General features: G+C 41.0%; 1 protein-coding gene across 5 annotated transcripts in view; it reads right to left on the minus strand.

Annotated features, from left to right (window-relative positions):
- Positions 1-19,836, minus strand: part of LOC100668559 (splicing factor 3A subunit 3) — a 32,386-nt gene extending 12,550 nt beyond the window's left edge. For 2 of the 5 annotated variants that reach the window (XM_064281757.1, XM_064281754.1), the window contains exons 1-13: positions 19,631-19,836; positions 19,320-19,367; positions 19,049-19,207; positions 14,762-14,814; positions 14,553-14,658; positions 12,920-12,992; positions 12,399-12,490; positions 11,417-11,499; positions 10,637-10,775; positions 10,058-10,126; positions 9,573-9,640; positions 9,302-9,409; positions 1,046-1,115 (exon numbers count right to left, since the gene is read on the minus strand). In XM_064281757.1, coding sequence (XP_064137827.1) covers positions 1,046-1,115; positions 9,302-9,409; positions 9,573-9,640; positions 10,058-10,126; positions 10,637-10,775; positions 11,417-11,499; positions 12,399-12,490; positions 12,920-12,992; positions 14,553-14,658; positions 14,762-14,814; positions 19,049-19,207; positions 19,320-19,367; positions 19,631-19,726 — 1,164 coding nt within the window. In that variant the 5' untranslated portion in view covers positions 19,727-19,836. Of the gene's footprint in view, positions 1-1,045; positions 1,116-9,301; positions 9,410-9,572; positions 9,641-10,057; positions 10,127-10,636; positions 10,776-11,416; positions 11,500-12,398; positions 12,491-12,919; positions 12,993-14,552; positions 14,659-14,761; positions 14,815-19,048; positions 19,208-19,319; positions 19,412-19,630 lie in introns of all 5 variants that reach the window. The other 3 variants (XM_064281755.1, XM_064281756.1, XM_064281758.1) reach the window with 3 other exon arrangements.
- Positions 19,837-20,178: the final 342 nt, after the last annotated feature.

The following is a 20,178-nucleotide window of genomic DNA, read 5'->3' on the forward strand; positions in this document are numbered from 1 at the left end:
TTGAGAAGCCACTGGGTGGGTTCCAACATCCAAACTTTGGTTACCAGCTAGGGGATTAACTGTAACACCAGGGCTCCTTGTGGAGAATATAAGTGCCCCCAATTTCCAATGTCTGTCTAGTTGCCTCTCACTGAAAGCAGTCCTAACAGAGAAAACCAATAGGTGACTAGTTTTATAACTACTATGAAGGTGTTCCTCAAACTACAGGGAGAATGAAAACACCCATGGCAACTGACAGAAATATGCAAACTTCTTAGGAGACAGGCTAGCTGAGTGGAGCTGCCCATTCACATGCCACCTGAGTATCTGCAGAGAACGGCTCAGAGAGCAGGTGAAAACTGTAAACGCAGACACTGCCAGAAAGGTTAGTCTTTCCCCAGGGCTCCCCGAGACACTAACCATCTCCCCTGGATGAATACTGCCCTTTCTTCTACCTTCTCTTCCCTGAAAGGGGCCTGTTTTCCTCCTACTCCTCTCCCCTGCCTTCTCTCTAAGTTATCTTAGTATCTTAGTGAGGTTCAGCTTTTTCCCACCCCTAGACCACCCTTCAACTCCTTCCTGAAAGAACATTCAAAGAGCAGCTCTCAGCAGCTTTATACCACTAACACTACAGCCTTAGTTTCTTATAATTTCCTGAACATGTAAGTAATGACTATTCATAAAAAGTCATAACCAGAAAGCTCTGTTAGTAACCTATCTCTTATTTGCCTTTTGACTGTCTGCTTCTTGGTTGTATCCTGGATATATGGAGCTAAGGCACTATTCTGGATACTACACTGAGAAGGCAGCCTACTTTCTATGCCAGGACCCAAGAGAGATCTCTAGCCCCAAGGAAATTTGGTAACCTTGGGAATATACCTGGCAGCAGAAGAGGGACTTAAGGAAGGAACATGGACACTGAGAAAACCCCATTTTCTTGCTCCACCAGTTCAATGTTTACTCCCTTCCTCTTTTAAACCCTGAGAAAATATCCTGCTGGAGTTTATATCTATCTCACTCCCACACCTTCTAGTATTTACAGCCCTCGAAAGAGTCAGTTACTTACCCCGAGAATCTCTACATATTCGTAGATCTGGGCTTCTAGGAAAGCAATGTCTTTGTTCCGCTCAGTGTCTCTGAGAACAAGAAACGAGCTGTATCACTCAAGCGTTCTTTCACCCAATACCTTGCTCTCCGTATCTGGGAACACTTATTCCACCGTTACATTAGAGATTACAAGCACAGGAGAAATACCATGCTGAAAGTAAATGCCCTGTTCAGCTCAGGACTTGCTGATAGAAGTACTGGGGTTACTGCTTGGAATGGATGGAAACTTCCTCTTTGACCTCATTTTAGAAGGTGAAAGATTTATCAACATTTAAATTTCCATCATTATAATCTACAAAGGAAAAAAAAATTTATTTATTTATTTTTTTGAAATGTGGTACAAAAGAAAGAACTCTGGGGCCAGGCACACCTGGGCCCAAATCTGGCCCTGCAGCTATGTACTTCTGAAAGACACAACACATTTTATAACTTTTCGGAGTCCTTATCTGTAAAATAAATCAGGATAAGGACGACTTTTTAAAAGTAATGTGAGAATCAGAAGAAACACAAATAAAAAATGCCCTGTAGAAGTATGTGGCTCAAGAATACAACCGTCATTGGCAAAAAGAAGCTCACAGAAATATTTTTTAGAACTATTTAGACTTTTAGTCTCCATACCCTGCTGAGGTAATAAAAGGCACCTAGAGCACTGTACTGTTTCAACACTAGAGCCTTCCCCAACCTCCGATCTCCTGAGTACAGACTGCTCTTTGTTTTGCAGTAACGGTGACAGTATTCTCTATCATTAGTGGAGATAAAGAGTGGACCATATCTCTATGAACCAAAAATGATGACAAAACTGGCTTACCTGTTGTGGTAAAAATTCTGCTTAAGAATAAAATAGGACAGAGTCGGAGCCAAGATGACAGAATAGACAGACACTTCTGGCGAACCCTCTTACAACAAAGACCCCAAAAAAGAAGTGAAATGAGTGTATTTATGACAAGCCATGAGCCCTGAACATCAAAGGCAAGCTTAGAAAATGAACTGAGGGGCAGGGTGGGGGAGGGGGGGAAGAGATGATTCCCGGAGAGGAGTTACTGGACCTGAATTGCAGGGAGCCCTCAGGCATCATTCCTGAGAGCGGTTGCAGTGGGCTGGTACAGTTTCCTCAAGGAGAAGCAGCCAGCCACACAGCCTACTAGCACCTCCGGAACCAGAGAAGAACGGTGCTCTCAGCAAAAGCTAAGTACTTGCGTATATTTTACCACCAGCCCTCCAAGATGGCTTCAGTGGCTGACTTCCCTGGACCTGAGATAGGCCCTGTTGAGCACCTAGAGCCATCCTCCTGGCCTTGGAGGACGAATAAATTTCCACTTGGGGGAAAAGATAATTTGTCAGCTCTACTAACCAGTGGCTGGTGGCTCCACTTGGGTCACCCAGCCACCCGCAACAGGGGTCCAAGGATAACCGGTACCTCCTAGTCCTTACAACCAAAAACACTGGGTGCCCATGGTCCGTCTGCAGAATCCACCCACCTGTACACTCTAGGGAACAGGGACATGCTTTCCTCAGAGACACGTGGGGGACGATTCTCAGCCCCCTGCCTTGTTCAAAGTGTGACCTCCTGCTGCAACCAGCAACCGGATACCAGTACCTACACCAATCACCCCTGCCCCTCTAAGACCATAGGACAGAGCCTGTACCACACACTTAATCAGTTACCTGGACACCTAGGCTGAATTCATACAAGAAGAGTGAATGGACTCCTAGACTGGTATACATGATAACAGCTCTAGCCATCTGGGGACAGGACGTCAGAGCTCCAAAGGCAAAAATAATCAAGCTAGCTCACTAGAGCAACCCATTTGGGCATATCAGAACAAAACAAAGCAAGAAGCTACGATACAGTAAGCAAACGTAAAATAAACTAATACAATAACTTATAGATGGCATGGAGACAAGAGTAAATATCAAGTCACATAAAGAAACAGACCATGATCACCTCAACAAGCACTCAAAACAAAGAATCAAGGGATCTTGTAGATGAAAGTGCAGTCTTGGAACTACCAAAGGCAGAATAGGGAAGATTAATATACAGAACCCTTCAAGACATCAGGAGGGAAATGAGGCAATATGGGCAATATGCAGAAGAAGCCAAGGAACACACAGATAAAGCAATTGAAGAAATTAAAAAGATTATTCAGGAAAATAATGAAAAATTTAATAAGCTGGAAAAATCCACAGATAGACAGCAATCAGAAATTCAGAAGATTAACAATAAAATTACAAAAGTAGACAACTCAATAAAAAGTCAGAGGAGCAGAATCATGCAAGTGTAAGGCCTAATTTCTGAACTAGCAGATAAAGCACTTGGCACCAATATATTTGAAGAAAAATCAGAGAAAAGAATTAAAAAAAAATGCAGAAACCTTAAGAATCATGTGGGACTCTATCAAGAGTAATAACCTATGAGTGATTGGAGTACCAGAACGGGGAGAGATAACAGAAAATACAGAGAGAATTGTTGACGGTTTGTTGGCAGAAAACTTCCCTGATATCATCAAAGATGAGAAGATATCTACCCAAGATGCTCACTGAACTCCACATAAGGTAGATTTTAAAAAAGAACGTCACCAGGACATATTATAATCAAACTTGCCAAAACCAAAGATAAATAGAGAATTTTAAGAGCAGCTAGGGATAAACAAAAAGTCACCTACAAAGGAGAGTCAAAAAGAATCAGCTCAGATTACTCAGAAAAAACCATGCAGGCAAGAAAGCAATGGCAAGACTTATATAAAAAATTGGAGGAAAAAAATTGCCAGCCAAGAATCTTATATCCAGCAAAACTGTCTCTCAAATATGAAGGTGAAATTAGGACATTTCCAGATAATCAAAACTTTAGGGAATTCATAAAAACCAAAATGCAACTACAAGAAATACTAAAGGGAGTTCTTTGTTTAGAAAATCAATAATATCATGTATCAACCCAAGACTAGAACACTGGGCCAAGCAATCAGAAGTCAACCCAGACAGGGAAATCACAAAAATAAATCAAGATTAAAAAAACCCTCAAAACAAGGAAACAGCAATGTTATTATGTAAAAGAAAGTAACATTAAAACAATAAAAAGGAACTAAGAAATGTAGTCATAGATCTTCCCTATGAAGAGGAACACAAGGTGATACAAAGATATAAAAGTTAGGTTTAAATTTAAGAAAAAAAGGGGTAAATAAAGGTAACCACAAAGGAGACAAACTATCCTACTCATCAAAATAAAATAACAAGAAAAAAACAAGAGACTCAGCAGAAATAAAATCAACAACAAATATGAGGAAAGGACGATATATAAAGATAACCTACTCAGCACATAAAATTAAGTGGGAAAAAGAAACTGTCAACAACACACACAAAAAAGACATCAAAATGATAGTACTAAATTCATACCTATCCATAATTACACTGAATGTAAATGGACTAAATGCACCAATAAAGAGAGAGTGGCAGAAGGGATTAAAAAACAAGATCCATCTATATGCTGCCTACACGAGACACGCCTTAGAGACACAAACAAACTAAAACTCAAAGGATGGGAAAAAATATATCAAGCAAACCACAATCAAAGAAGAGGAGTGGCAATATTAATTTGACAAAATAGACTTTAAAGTTAAATCCATCAGAAAGGAAAAGGAAGGACACTATATAATGATTAAAGGAACAATATACCAAGAAGATATAACCATATCAAATATTTATGCACCCAATGACAGGGCTGCAAGATACATAAAACAAACTCTCTCAGCATTGAAAAGTGAGATAGACAGCTCCACAATAACAGTAGGAGACTCCAACACACCACTTCCGGTGAAGGACAGGACATCCAGAAAGAAGCTCAATAAAGACACGGAAGATCTAAATGCCACAATCAACCAACTCAACCTCATAGACATATACAGAACACTCCACCCAACGGCAACCAAGTATACTTTCTTTTCTAGTGCACATGGACCATTCTCTAGAATAGACCACATATTAGGTCATAAAGCAAGCCTTAGCAGAATCCAAAACATTGAAATACTACAAAGCATCTTCTCTGACCATAAGGCCATAAAACTGGAAATCAGTAACAGAAAAAGTAGGGAAAAGAAATCAAACACTTGGAAACTGAACAATACCCTTCTCAAAAAAGACTGGATTTAGAAGACATTAAGGATGGAATAAAGAAATTCATAGAATCTAATGAGAATGAAAGCACTTCCCATCAGAACCTTTGGGACAGAGAAAAAGCAGTGCTCAGAGGTCAATTTATATCAATAAATGAACACCTACAAAAAGAAGGGCCAAAATTAAAGAATTATCCTTACAATTTGAACAAATAGAAAAAGAGCAACAAAACCCTCAGGCACCAAAAGAAAACAAATGATAAAAATTAGAGCAGAATAAATGAAATAGAAATCAGAAAAACAATTGAAAGAATTAACAAGACCAAAAGCTGGTTCTCTGAAAAAAATCAACAAAATTCATAAACCATTGGCCAAACTGACAAAAGAAAAACAGGAGAGGAAGCAAATAACCTGAATAAGAAATGAGATGGGCAATATTACAACAGACCCAACTGAAATTAAAAGAATCATATCAGATTACTATGAGAAATTGTACTCTTAACAAATTTGAAAACCCAGAAGAATGAATTCCTAGAAACACACTCCCTACCTACACTAACACAAACAGAAGAAGCAACTAAATAGACCCATAACAAAAGAAGAGATTGAAAAGGTAATCAAAAAACTCCCAACAAAAAAGGCCCTGGCCCAGACAGCTTCACTGCAAAGCTCTACCAAACTTTCGGAGAAGAGTTAACACCACTACCGTTAAAGGTATTTCAGAGCACAGAAAAGGACGGAATACTCCCAAACTCATTCTATGAAGCCAGCATATCCCTGATACCAAAACCAGGTGAAGAGACCACAAAAAAAGAAAATTACAGACCTATATCCCTCATGAACTTAGATGCAAAAATCCTCAACAAAATTCTAGCCAAAAGAATTCAATAACATATCAAAAAAATAATTCACCATGACCAAGTGGGATTCATTCCAGGTATGCAGGGGTGGTTCAACATTAGAAAAACAATTAATGTAATCCATCATATAAAAAAAACACAAGACGAGAATCACATGATTTTATCAATTGATGCAGAAAAGGCATTTGACAAAGTTCAACACCCATTCAAAATAAAAACTCTCAGCAAAATAGGAATAGAAGGAAAATTCCTCAACATAATAAAGGGCATTTATAGAAAGCAAATAGCCAACATCATCCTAAATGGAGACAGCCTGAAAGCATTCCTTTTGAGATCAGGAACCAGACAAGGATGCCTTTTATCACCGCTCTTATTCAACGCTGTGCTGGAGGTCCTAGCCAGAGCAATTAGGCTAGATAAAGAAACAAAGGGCATCCAGATTGGCAAGGAAGAAGTAAAAGTATCTCTATTTGCAGATGACATGATCTTATACACAGAAAACCCTAAGGAATCCTCAAGAAGAATAGAAATCCTCAAGAAAACTACTGAAACTAATAGTTCAGCAGAGTATCAGGATACAAGATAAACATACAAAAATCAGTCGGATTCCTCTATACCCACAAAAAGAACATCGAAGAGGAAATCACCAAATCACTACCATTTACAGTAGCCCCCAAGAAGATAAAATACTTAGGAATAAATCTTACCAGAGATGTAAAAGACTTATACAAAAAAAACTACAAAGCACTTCTGCAAGAAACCAAGAGACCTACAGAAGTGGAAAAACATACCTTGCTCATGGATAGAAAGACTTAACATTGAAAAACGTCCAGTCTACCAAAAGCGATCTATACATTTAACGCAATTCCGATACAAATTCCAACAACATTTTTTAATGAGATGGAGAAACAAATCACCAACTTCATATGGAAGGGAAAGAGGCCCCAGGTAAGGAAAGCATTAGTGAAAAAGAACAAAGTGGGAGGCCTTACTTTACCTGATTTTAGAACTTATTACACTGCCATAGTAGTCAAAACAGCCCAATACTGGTACAACATCAGATACACAGACGAATGGAACAGAATTGAAAATCCAGACATAAATCCATCCACGAATGAGCAGTTGATATTTGACAAAGGCCCCAAAGCAGTTAAATGGGGAAAAGACAGTCTTTTTAACAAAATGGTGCTGGCATAACTGGATATTCATCTGCAAAAAAATGAAACAAGACCCATACCTCACACCATGCACAAAAACAAGCTCAAAATGGATCAAGGACCTAAACATAAAACCTAAAATGATAAAGATCATGGAAGAAAAAATAGTGACAACAGGCTCCAAAGAGCCCTAACACATGGCATAAACAGTATATAAAACATTACTAACAATGTAGAAGAAAAACTAGATAACTGGGAGCTCCTAAAAATCAAACACCTATGGTCATCCAAAGACCTCACCAAAAGAGTAAAAAGACAGATTACCTACAGAATGGGAAAAAGTTTTTAGCTATGACATTTCCAATCAGCATCTGATCTCTAAAATTTACATGATACAGCAAAAACTCAACTACAAAAAGACAAATAACTCAATTAAAAAATGGGCAAAAGATATGGACACTTCACTAAAGAAGACATTCAGGTAGTTAACAGATACATGAGGAAATGCTCATGATCATCAGCCATTAGAGAAATGCAAATCAAAACTACAATGAGATTCCATCTCACTCCAACGAGGCTGGCATTAATCCAAAAAACACAAAATAATAAATGTTGGAGAGGTTGTGGAGAGATTGGAAACTGCTGGTGGGAACATAAAATGGTACAACCACTTCAGAAATCAATTTGACGCTTCCTTAAAAAGCTAGAAATAGAACTACCATATGATCCAGCAATCCCACTCCTTGGAATATATCCTAGAGAAATAAGAGCCTTTACACGAACAGATATATGCACACCCATGTTCATTGCAGCACTGTTTACGATAGCAAAAAGATGGAAGCAACCAAGGTGCGCATCAACGGATGAATGAATAAATAAATTATGGTATATTCACACAATGGAATACTACGTATCAATAAAGAACAGTGATGAACCTGTGAAACATTTCATAACATGGAGGAATCTGGAAGGCATAATGCTGAGTGAAATTAGTCAGTTGCAAAAAGGACAAATATTGTATAAGACCACTGTTATAAGAACTCTAAAATCAGTTTAAACAGAGAAGAAAATATTCTTTGATGGTTAGGGGAGGGGAGGAGGGAGGGTGGGTGGGAGCGGGCATTCACTAATTAGATAGTAGATAAGAACTACTTTAGGTGACAGGAAAGACAACACAATACAAGTGAGGTCAGCACAACTGGATCAAACCAAAAGCAAAGCAGTTTCCTGAATAAAATGAAAGCTTCGAAGGCCATCGTAGCAGGGGTGGGGGTCTGGGGACCATGGTTTCAGGGGACATCTAAGTCAACTGGCATAATAAAATCTATTAAGGAAACATTCAGCATCCCCCTTTGGAGAGTGGCATCCGGGGTCTTAAACGCTAGCAAGCGGCCATCTAAGATGCATCAGTTGGTCTCAACCTACCTGGACCAAAGGAGCATGAAGAACACCAAGGACACAAGGTAATTACGAGCCCAAGAGACAGAAAGGGCCACATAAACCAGAGACTACATCAGCCTGAGACGAGAAGAACTAGAGGGTGCCTGGCTACAGCTGATGACTGCCCTGACAGGGAACACAACAGAGAACCCCTCAGGGAGCAGGAGAGCAGTGGAATGCAGACCCCAAATTCTTATTAAAAAAAGAGCAGACTTAACGGTCTGAGGCTAGAAGGACCCCAGTAGTGATGGCCCCCAGACCTTCTGTTGGCCCAGGATAGGAACTATTCCCAAAGCTAGCTCTTCAGACAGGGATTGAACTGGACAATGGGATGGAGAGGATGCTGGTGAGGAGTGAGCTTCTTGGATCAGGTGGACACTTGAGACTATGTTGGCATCTCCTGTCTGGAGGGGAGATGAGAGGGTAGAGGGGGTTAGAAGCTGGCGAAATAGACATGAAATAGAGAGTGGAGGGAGGGAGTGGGCTGCCTCATTAGGGGGAGAGCAAGTGGACTGTACAGCAAGGTATACGTAAGTTTTTATGTGAGAGACTGACTTGATTTGTAAACTTTCACTTAAAGCACAATAAAAATAAAGTAAAAAAAAAAAGAATAAAATAGGACATAAACAGAGGTACCACCTCAGCCACTCACCGCTTGGTGCCCTTTGACTTGGGATTTTTGGCAAACAGGGAGGTATCAAGCGACTCCAGGGACTTTCCTTTGGTGCTGAACAGCCTCTGGGCTCGCTCTTCTAGGGTCCTAAGAAGACAGGAGGGCAAAGAATTTCAGGGTTTGTTCATCAAACAGATGTCATCATTTTTATAGTGTAGGATGACAGAAAGAATGGAATCAGAGCCACCTAGAAGATCTAGCAAACAGACAGTAAATGAGACAGTTATGATAAAAAAAACCAGTCTCTTACCCGCCACATTTCAGGCCTAAAGCTAAAAGTGCAGATTTCAATCTGTCCAGACCCAGGGAGGCCAACTCCTGTACAAAAAGGGACAAGTTACAATATTTTAAAAAGTAGATTTGGGGAAACAACAAATGCTCAAACCCAGGTCTTCCCAGTCTGAGGCTGTGGCAGAACCACACATTCCATAGCCAGTCTCCTAGCATAAGTTCAAGCTCTCCAAAGTACTGATCTGCGGTCAAGTTCAGAGCTGACCATGACGTTATTGTTATATTACCTCCACCACAATTTAACATAGTTAGACGTATTATCACATGGTTTTCAAAGCAGTTACCTAATTTTTGTTTTCTTTTAACCTTTCCACATTCTTTGTAGATGCCTGGTCCCAGAAGCTTGTGTCTTATCATAATACAACCATGGCATTAAAAACAAGAGTGAGTGGTCCTTGGAAGGGTAGACAGGTGAGCTCAGTGCAACAGCTATAGAAAACATACCTCCCAGGAAGAGAAGGCAGAGAGGTCAAGATGGGCTCCGGCATGGGTAAGGGCACTGCTTGTCTCTTTCTGGCAAGAACAATGTTTAACATTTATTGAAATCCAAGTTTAAGATGAAGATAAGGGGGTCATTTAAACTGCTGGCTGCTGGTTGGCCCTTTCTTATACACATTTACGAGTAAGGATCAAATTCTTGCAGGAGCGGGGCAAAAACCCAGATGGTCCATTTTCTCTCTGAGAGTTCAATAAAAACTCAAGCATATCCCCAGGAGTCAAGATATATAGTAGAGCTTTCTAACAAACATTCTCGTCAGGTTTTGGTCAGTAGGAACCACATAGCGGTAATAACATGGCTGGTAAAAATCCTGTGTCTACTCAATAGCAAGTGGGCCCTGGTAAATCTTGTTCCAAAGTACAAAGGGAAAACCTTGTATACTTGGCAGGGAACACCTCATGGCCACAACTGATACTGAGGGGCTCAACATCTAATGCCCCTGACAGAGAAAGTGAGGATCAAGATTCAATTAATTAGCTCAATTCCCTGGCATGTCTTCTACCCACACCTCCACTGAAGCTTACCGGCCATCCAGGAAAGGTGCCATTTTCCCACTTCTTCTCAAATTCTGTCTGAATCTTCCCAAAAAGTTCATTCTGATCTTGGAGGGGCTTCACTCTATCTGTGTAATCCTGAAGGTACTCAAGCAGCATCTCTAGGTATCTATAGAGAAACATGGAATAAAGTGAAAGCTAAGAAGGTTTCTATTTTTGGTCTACTGTTATGCTCTGTAGAATATACTTATAATTCTAGTACTACTAGTTTTTTAAATTAGCTCATGATTTTTTCCCCAACGTGTCATTTCAATTCTGACCTTTCTAACCTCTTTTCACCCTCATGACACTATTCAAATACTAAAGTTTTAATTAATTCTATACATAAAACATTTTGGGTAAGAAGAAAACCAGAAAAAGGGAAGCAGCTAGGGGTACAAATCACTAACCAAGGGGAGAATAACAAAAACATAATTTCCCATTTACACACCAGACCCAGACACCTCACTTCAATCACAGTATGAGAATGTGTCATTTTCTCCCACTAAATTCCAAAGACACAGAGGTCCCTGGATGGGAGACTTCCTTCTACATCCAAAGACAAAATTAAGAACAGCATGGGCATAAGATCATAGAAGCAGAGTACTACAAATGTTTTAAAACCATGTCATTCCAAACCCCTGTTGTCTAATAAACCTGGAAGTCAGGTATGCCTTTCAGGTGATAAAATTTGGAACTTTGCCCTTACACCTTCATATTAAATAATCTTCTAATCAATCCAGCAGAGACCTAGAAACCATTAATACCTACCTCTTATATTCTGCATTCTTCCTTTCTTTAGGAATGTCAAATAACTGGTCAAAGATAGACAGGTATGTGATATAATCCAGTTTCTGAAAAGAGATGACATAAGATTCAATTACAATATAGTCTCCAGTAAGTGAGATCCAGATGGAGTGTTCCCTAACAAATAACAAGGCCCACCCAGATCACTCTAGTCTTTTTATTTCCCATCATTCAATTCCTTCTCAGTCCAGTGGGGTATGAATTCCACTAGACTGAGAATATCAGACACAAAATTAACTCTGCAAAGTAATGTTCAAATTAATGAACAGTAAATTAAAACAAATATTTACTGAACACTAACTGCACACTGGCACTTGGTTAAGGACTTTGACATCCATTACAACCTAAAAGTCCTGAAAGTTGCCATTGATTCACTCATACAACCACATACTGAGTATCTTCATACCAAGTACTGGGGATATAGCAGAAAACAAGTCAGCCCAGGGACCTGCCCTCATAGAGCTTAAAATTTATTCACTACACATTTGGACATGTTCTCACAACTCCATGAGGAACTTAACCATATACTTCTTTGTGCCCTTTCTAAGAGTGTCATATTAAATGTCATCTCTTAGTAATAAGCTATTTTTTAATGTTCTATTTACACTTTTAGATAGTCCTTTGCTGGTAGATAATATATTTTTGTATCTACTATGTTCCTTGTACTGTGTGTGCATAACACAGGAGATGAAGATAGGTACTTCTCGCTTTTTTTTTTTTTTTTTTAAGTTTTTACAAAAGTAATAATGTGCTTGTGTGTCCACTATAGAACCTGACTTTCATTTGAATATGGTTTCATTCCAAGAAAGCCTACCGCCTCTTTAACACAGTAGTTACAGAACATAAGAAAGGCACTCTAACCGTTTCATGTCTCGCAGCCCAGCCCAGTCGAGTATCCTGACTTAGCACTGAAAGCACAACCACCCTCCCCTCTCCCATGCCTTACCTCAGATGCCTTCAGGTTAATGTATTTGAGGTAACAGTCATGGAGATCAAGGTAACGACCATATCCCTCTTCGTCTGTGAACTCCACCAAGTCTGAAGGAATCAGAGACATCAATGACTCAGATAACTAAACACCACTTTCTCCAACTAGCCCTTTCAAATGGACGGTTTGCTCCTTGTTCCATGAGGCAGCTCTTCATCAAAATGTCCTCCCTACACTCCTGAGGTGAACTGACTTTGGCTCTCCGGACTAGTGTATCTAAACTAGGCTAGCGCAAAAGGAACGTTTTGCCCAAGGTCAATTTTGGATGTCAGTCTAGCCCAGAAATCAGCGAAGAAAAAAACAAGCAAAAGAAACTGGCAAAAATTTCTCTGGCGAAATTGTTGAACTGGTATATGTTTTGTGGTGTACCTTTGCACCACAATTAATTTTTTTTTCCTCTGGGGCCCTGCTTTCCAGGGCTCAGAAGGCAAAGCCCGTACTTTTGTTAGTGCTGCAAAGGAATATTAAACCCAACTTACTCTGTGCCTCTTCACTTGGATTCTCTCGAGCCTTTAGGAGCTCCTCAAATTCCACTGACATTGGCACACAGATCTGAGGCAAAAGAGGAAAGATTAGATGGATCTTTCAACACAAAAGCTGCACGTCAAAGGAATGCGCACTACAGAAAGTTGAACTTCTGAAGCTTTACTTGACCTTAAATTCTCAAAAAGGGCCTATTACTGTTTCCCAATTACTTTGCTTTCTTTCCTCTTCTTTGGTAGTGACTAAGAATTGCTAAAGTAACACATGCTCACAAAAACTCAAATAATACAAAAAGATTCAGTGAAAAATGAAAAGCCTACTTCATTAATTCTCCTCCAAAGAGGTAACCAATATTAACAGTCTAGGCTATATACTTCCAGGTGTTTTTGTTGCTAAGGTTCACAAACTATTCCACATTAGGTCACCAGAGCAACTTAAAAAAATCTGATGCCCATTTCACAGCTCATACCAATTAAATCAGAAAGGATGAGCAGTGAGCATCAGCACTTTTACAGTATCTACCAAGTGATTCAAATGTGCAGAATTTGAAAACCACTGCTCTAGTTATCTTGTATTTGTACAAGCACACAGCCTCACATGCATGTATAAAGTTTTTATTTTTTTCACATAAATGGACTTGCTTCCTTCAGTTTACATATCTTATGTGTCCTTCCCATCATTTACTTAACCATTTATTCCTCGTCAGTATTCTACCAGGGCTGGGTAAGGTGTTCTCTCTTGGTTATCAGAGGACCTCATACTTTACCCTCCAAAAGAGGAGGGCGGTATATCTCTGTGCGTGTGTGTGTGTAACATCATCTACCTGCACAGTAATTTAATTTAATAGTCTCTCCTTTTTGATACTTTAAGTCTGTCTGTTCGTGTAATTATCTGTATCTTCCGTATATTTCTTACTACTCTGCTGTTTCTCTTCCTCCTTTTTCTGCCAGCCTTTCAAATGCACGGCCATACTTCCCCATTACCTGCCTTTACCTGTGACCAGATTTCCATTCCCATTACTTCGGTGAAACAGCAATCCTGGCAGCTACCATCAATAACTGATACCAGTGACTTCCCGTATAAAACTCTTTTGCATGGCTTCCGTAAGACAGCAAGCACTACCTGGAGCTGTCATTTAATCTGTGATGGAAGTCTTTCCAGCCTCCTTTTCCTTTAAGTATCTTATTATCAGTGTGGCCCAAGGTACATAGCTAAGCGCTGACATTCTCCCTTTACATTCTCTCTCTCTCACAACTCTATGAGAAACTCTAGGAGAAAGCAGGATTGGGCAGCGAAAGCCTAGGCTACAATGGAGATCAGACAATATCTTGACTCCCCCAGAGGGGAGCTCTGGAGCAAAGAGTACTCATTAAAGAGGTCCCACGCTGGGCAGAAACCACGGTACTCAGACACCGGCTGGGCCCTGCCCAAACAGTATGGCTTTGGCTTCAAAGCTGAGGGGAATGCTAAAAGCACTACAGTTGTAGACTGTCACCTTGCTATGCTTTTAATTAAATGGCAAGCTCTGTTTTGAAGGAACATCTGTGTGCCACATCTCCATTTTCCTTACACCTTTTCTTTAGTGTGCTCTTTGAGTAGGTCAGGAAAAAATACTGAAATAATCCATACCTCGTTTGGATGCTTCCGGTGGAATTCCTTTATTTGCTTGAGTCTATTATAGAATTCAGCAAACTCATTGGGTCCTGAAATGGCATTCAGCTCCTCTTTTCGTAACCTACAATTTCAGGAAAATCCAAAGAGCATAGAGCACAAAGTCAGTCCTTTAAAGATGGCCCCTCAGAAGCACTAATTCCTGGATTGACTGTGATGTCACTTACCCATCCTTATCGTCATACAAATCCCTCAGGTTCCCACTGACCTCCATATACCTCTGAAAGGCAAACACGAACACTTAAGAACAAAGCAATTCGTACAACTGCAAGCTAAGCAGCCAACAATGGCTCCTCAGGCAAGGCCAAGTAAACCTCAAGAGATGTGGTGTTAAATTCTTGAGGTTTTTAGTACCTTTAATAGTGGAAAACAGAATTTTAATTCTCATAGAATTCAGATTTCTGGGTTCCATGGAGATTGGGGTGACCCATCCAAGCAATCTGCCCTGAGCTAATATTTGAACCTTGATGAAACTGGTCCCCTAAAAGTCACCCTTAAGTCAAATGATAGTAAAGACCATTCTGTCTTAGACCTTCTGCTCTTTTGAAGAATTACTATGTCAAGTTTCCAGAAGCTCCAAAGGCAAACTAAAAGCCGTGTTTTAAGGCAAATTGTTGTGTAAACACTGTTCAGGTAAATTGATGAGTTTTTTAAAAATTAAGGCTCTAGAACCCACTTTTTTCTGTTGAAATTGGTGGACAACTTCGAGTTTCAGTGGACGGTTTAGGAAACTGAATTCCTTATTTGCTTTGTTTTCTGATTTATTGTTTGAAAGTGTGGGGATGTCCGAAATTGTCATAAAAAGGACAACCATAAAGTAGAAGTCTGCTTGTTTCAGCCAGCCTCACAGACGAGTTTGTGGTTCTCCTTTCTGTCTCATTTTGTCTTGAGAACTTGGTTCTGATCTAGACAGCGTTCCTTCTGGGTTGTTTTTTTTTTTCGTAAACATTTTTTTTGTGCTTTAAGTCAAAGTTTACAAATCAAGTCAGTCTCTCATATATAAATTTATATACACCTTACTATATACTCCTAGTTGCTCTCCCCGTAACAAGATAGCACATTCCTTCCATCCGCTATTTTCGTGTACATTTGGCCAGCTTCTGACTCCCTCTGCCCTCTCATCTCCCCTCCGGACAGGAGCTGCCCACATAGTCTCACGTGTCTACTTGATAAAAAAAAAAGCTCACTCTTCACAAATATCATTTTCTATCCCACAGTCCAGTCCAATCCCTGTCTGAAGAGCTGGCTTTGGGAATGGTGCCTGTCGTGGGCTAAAAGAAGCTCTGGGGACCATGACCTCCAGGGTCCTTCCAGTCTCAGTCAGACCATTAAGTCTGGTCTTTTTACGAGAATTTGAGGTCTTCATCCCACTGCTCTCCTGCTCCCTGAGGGGTTCTCTGTTGTGTTTCCTGTCAGGGTAGACATCAGTGATAGCCGGGCACCATCTAGTTCTTCTAATCTCAGGCTGATGTAGTCTCTGGTTTATGTGGCCCTTTCTGTCTCTTGGGCTCATAATTATCTTGTGTCTTTGGTGTTCTTCATTCACCTTTGGTCCAGGTAGGTTGAGACCAATTAGATGGCCACTAACTAGTGTTTAAGACCCCCTGTCTGGGTTTTTTTTTTGCTTGCCTTCAGGTAGCATGGGGAAGGCTGAATTGGCCAGCTTTCAAGAGGTCATTTTAAGTTTCAACTCTTTCCTCTTTGAGAAAAATAGCTTCCTATGTGAGCCTGCCTTTCTCAATGGCACAATTTACTAAGAATGATTGGGCCTTCAGTGGCTTTGAAACAATCTTTGACATAAATTGGTTCAATTTAAAAGAACACAAAAAAGGATGGGTTGTTTATCTTGATTGGCTTAACCAGGCTTCAAAAGACAAAAATTATTCTAAACTGCTTCTCTAAAGGACTCTTTAAAGTGGGCAGAAGATAGGGTTACGAAAATGTAGTATTTTCCTACCCCTGAGTGGCATTATCAATTTATAATATTCCTTTATAAAGCTTTATTCTGATTAGTTTACAGATAAATGATTGATTATATAGACTGAATGGTCCTAATATTCACAGGAATTAAAAAAAGTGAATTCGTTCTGACAAATGGTTTTACGTTTTACAGTATGTTAACTAAAGGCAGTTTCCTAGATCTTTTTAAGTAACTTAGGCTAGACTGAGCATACAAGACTTGTTAAGGGAAAAAGAGAGTAATTTTGTCCTAAAGTGAAAACTTTGGTTGTTCCAGAATGTGACAAAGGGAAGCACAGGACAAATCTGCTGCAAAAGACCTCTTTAAAGTGTTAAAAAGCAAAGATTTCACTTGAGGACTAAGGTGTGCCGACTCAAGTCATGGTACAGTGGCCCCTCCTTACCCAAGGTTTCACTTCCTACAGTTTCAGTTACCTGAGGCCAACCTCAGTCCAAAAGTGTTATATGAGTAGCATACTGAAATTTTGTGCCGTCCCACTCCGTCCTGCCCAGGGACCACATTCACATAACTTTTATTACACTATATTATTGTAATTATCCTATTTTATTATTGTTGCTAATCTCTTACTGTACCTGATTTATAAATTAAACTTCACCATAGTTATGTATATATATATAGGACCAAAAATAGTATATATAGGGTTCCGTACTATCCCCAGTTTCAGGCATCCACAGGGGATCTTGGAATGTATTCCCTGCAGATAAGGGAGGATTACTATATTTTCAATCACGTCATATCATGCGAAAGCTGAACAACAGATAAGCAAGACTAAAGAACTGATGCCTTTGAATTACACCGTTGGCGAAGAACACTGAATTTACCATGGGCTGCCAAAAGAACAAACAAGTCTGTCCTGGAAGAAATACAGCCAGAACGTTCCTTAGAAGTGAGGATGGCGAGACTCATCTCATGTATTTTGGACGTGTAATCAGGAGGGATTAGTCCCTGGAGAAGGACATCATGCTTGATAATGTAGAGGGTCAGTGGAAGAAACGAAGACCCTCCATGAGTTGGACTGACACAGAAGCTGCAACAACCGGCTCAAGCATAGCAAAGATTGTGAGGATGGCCCAGGACTGGGCAGTGTTTCATTCTGTTGTACATAAGGTCCCTATGAGTCGGAACTGTCTCAACGGCACCTAACAACAACAACAACGGGACAAACCCAGATGGAAATAAAAGTTAAAACTTGATGCGTTTTTCTATAAATCTGTTAAAGAAAAGGTTTTATTGAAGGAAATAAGGCTACGCCAATTACCAAAAGACTAGTAAAGACAAAAGAAAGAGTTGAGAGACTCTTCCCAACAGGGCGGAGATATTTAAAAACTGGATAAATAAGGCAGATATTGATTGGGTTAAAATAAAACAAACGCTGTCTTAGTAAGAACCATAAACAAGTCCTCTCTATTGTAAAGAAATTTTTAAGAAGTAAAAAGATAAAAATCACAATAAAAATGCATCAAAATTGCTTGGAAAAATGGTTCCATCCCTGTGGTGGTCCAAAACCAGTTGACGAAATCTTAAAAGGGCTACAGTTAGATTGAAAAATATGGAAAATGGTGAAAAGTTTGGATAAAAATTTAAACTATGTAAACAAATTTTATTTTAACAGTAATTGTTTTGTGGTATATAGGCTTGTAGATAATTTTCAAGATCTTTACATAACTTAAAACCTTTGGATTGATACCAAATTGGGTTAATTAGTACATAAAATTCATTGTCGTGGAATAGATTCTGACTCATAACAACCCTATAAAATAGAGTAGAACTGCCCCATAGGGTTTCCAAAACTGTAATCTTTGTGGAAGCAGAAGTGATTGCCATGTCAACAGGCCCACCTTTCTCTTAGCAGCCAAGTGCTTAACCCCTGCCCCACCATGGCTCCTTAAGTGGGATAATAAACTAAAAAAAAAAACAAAACCTGTTGCTGTTGACTCAATTCTGACTCAGAGCCACCTTATAGGATAGAGTGGAACTGCTCCATAGGGTTACCAAGGAGCAGCTGGTGGATGCCAATTGCAGCCAAGTGCTTAAACACTGTGCCACCAGGGCGAAGTGGAATAAGAAACACCATAAAAAGCCTCTCATCTGCTCAGGGCAGGTTTTGCTGCCAAATGAGGCCACATTATGTTTTGCCACCAAAAAACCTATCGATTTACAAACTGTTTTTGGATTTGGGGATGTAGATAAGGGACAGGACTGGTAGTAATGTTTATCTCCTGCAAATAAAAAAAATCTAATTAGGCCTTTAATCCTTTCTGAGCAGATTTCAAATACATGAAAAAGTAGTATAATGAATCTCCATTTACCCATCACCCAACTTTATTACCAACATTTTACTTTAGTTTTCTTTTTTTCAAATAAGAAAATCTAACTGGGCAAAAGCAGTTTGGTAAACAAAAACATTTCAAAAGAGAGGTCTGGAAGGGAAACACTAACACAGCATTCTCGTTTTGCGGGGACACAACAGTACCTTCTGTGTCTGAGTCACTGAGTCCTCCTCACTATTTTTCGCACATCCAAGGGACACAGAAGGCATTACTTTCCGAGTAATGAAGAGGAAGCGCTCCCCACTCAGGAAAGTGAGGAGGAGCAGCTCAGGAGCCTCAGGTTCGGCTGCAGGCGGACAACCCTGGCCAGTCAGGTGAGCTCTGGCCAGGGCTCCCGGTGAGACCCCGTGCTCCGCCCGCCTCCCCGCTCCTCTCCTTTCCCGCCCCCCGACCAAACGACAGCGGAGCACTCACATCTTCCATGGCCCGTGTGCGGTGGTCGGAATTGATCTGGTCCCGGAGCTGAAGACAGACAAACGGTGACACAGACGCCGTTAGTCCCAGGCCTGGGGGTGGAAAGGCCGCCCGAGGGCGGAGCTTACCTTCGCAGGTTCAGCGGCAGAAGCGAAGAGGCCGCCGGGGCGCTGGGCCTGAGGAGGAGGTTGCCGAGGCCGGAGCTCGGAGACGGAGCCCCCGGGAGGGTGGGGGGCAGGAGGAGGGCGGGTCTGAGGCCAAAGAGCGCGCTCGGCGGCTAAACCCGGGGAAGGGGCCCAGACCCTACTCACCGTGGACTTCTTAGTGAGCATCTCTTTGGCCATGACGTCCATGAGCCGTTCCCTCTCCTCGTGGTATCGCCGCTGCTGCTCCAGAATTGTCTCCATTTTTCCCTTGGCCGCTGTACCTCACTTCAGATCAGCGACGCGGCCAGAAGCAGCTCCCGCCGCCTTGAGCGCCTGCGTCCCCACGCGGCACGTCCGGCTGCACTAGAGTTCCGGAAGTGCCGGAAGTGCCTTGGGGACTCGAGGAAAAGGGGCACCGCGAGGAGCGCCAGCCTGTGCTATCGCGATGGCAGCATTGCCCCCTGCTGGTCGGGGTGTGTGGCCCGCTACCGAGCGGTTTGCAGATTCCTCTGGTGGGCGAATGGAAATCCAAGAGCCTGAATTCAGCTGCTGGCTTCTTAGGGCTTCACGGAGCTTCGTGGGGCCGTCTGGGCCGCTGGGGATCTTGTCTGGATTCAGGAGCAGTTGAGGAGCACGCGATGGGAATTGGGAGGATCAGAACTTGAGTCCCTAGCTTTCAGGGTGACCTCTGACAACATTTGCCTCTTTTCTGG

Source organism: Loxodonta africana, chromosome 3, assembly GCF_030014295.1.
Source record: "Loxodonta africana isolate mLoxAfr1 chromosome 3, mLoxAfr1.hap2, whole genome shotgun sequence".
Taxonomy (NCBI): Eukaryota; Metazoa; Chordata; class Mammalia; order Proboscidea; family Elephantidae; genus Loxodonta; species Loxodonta africana.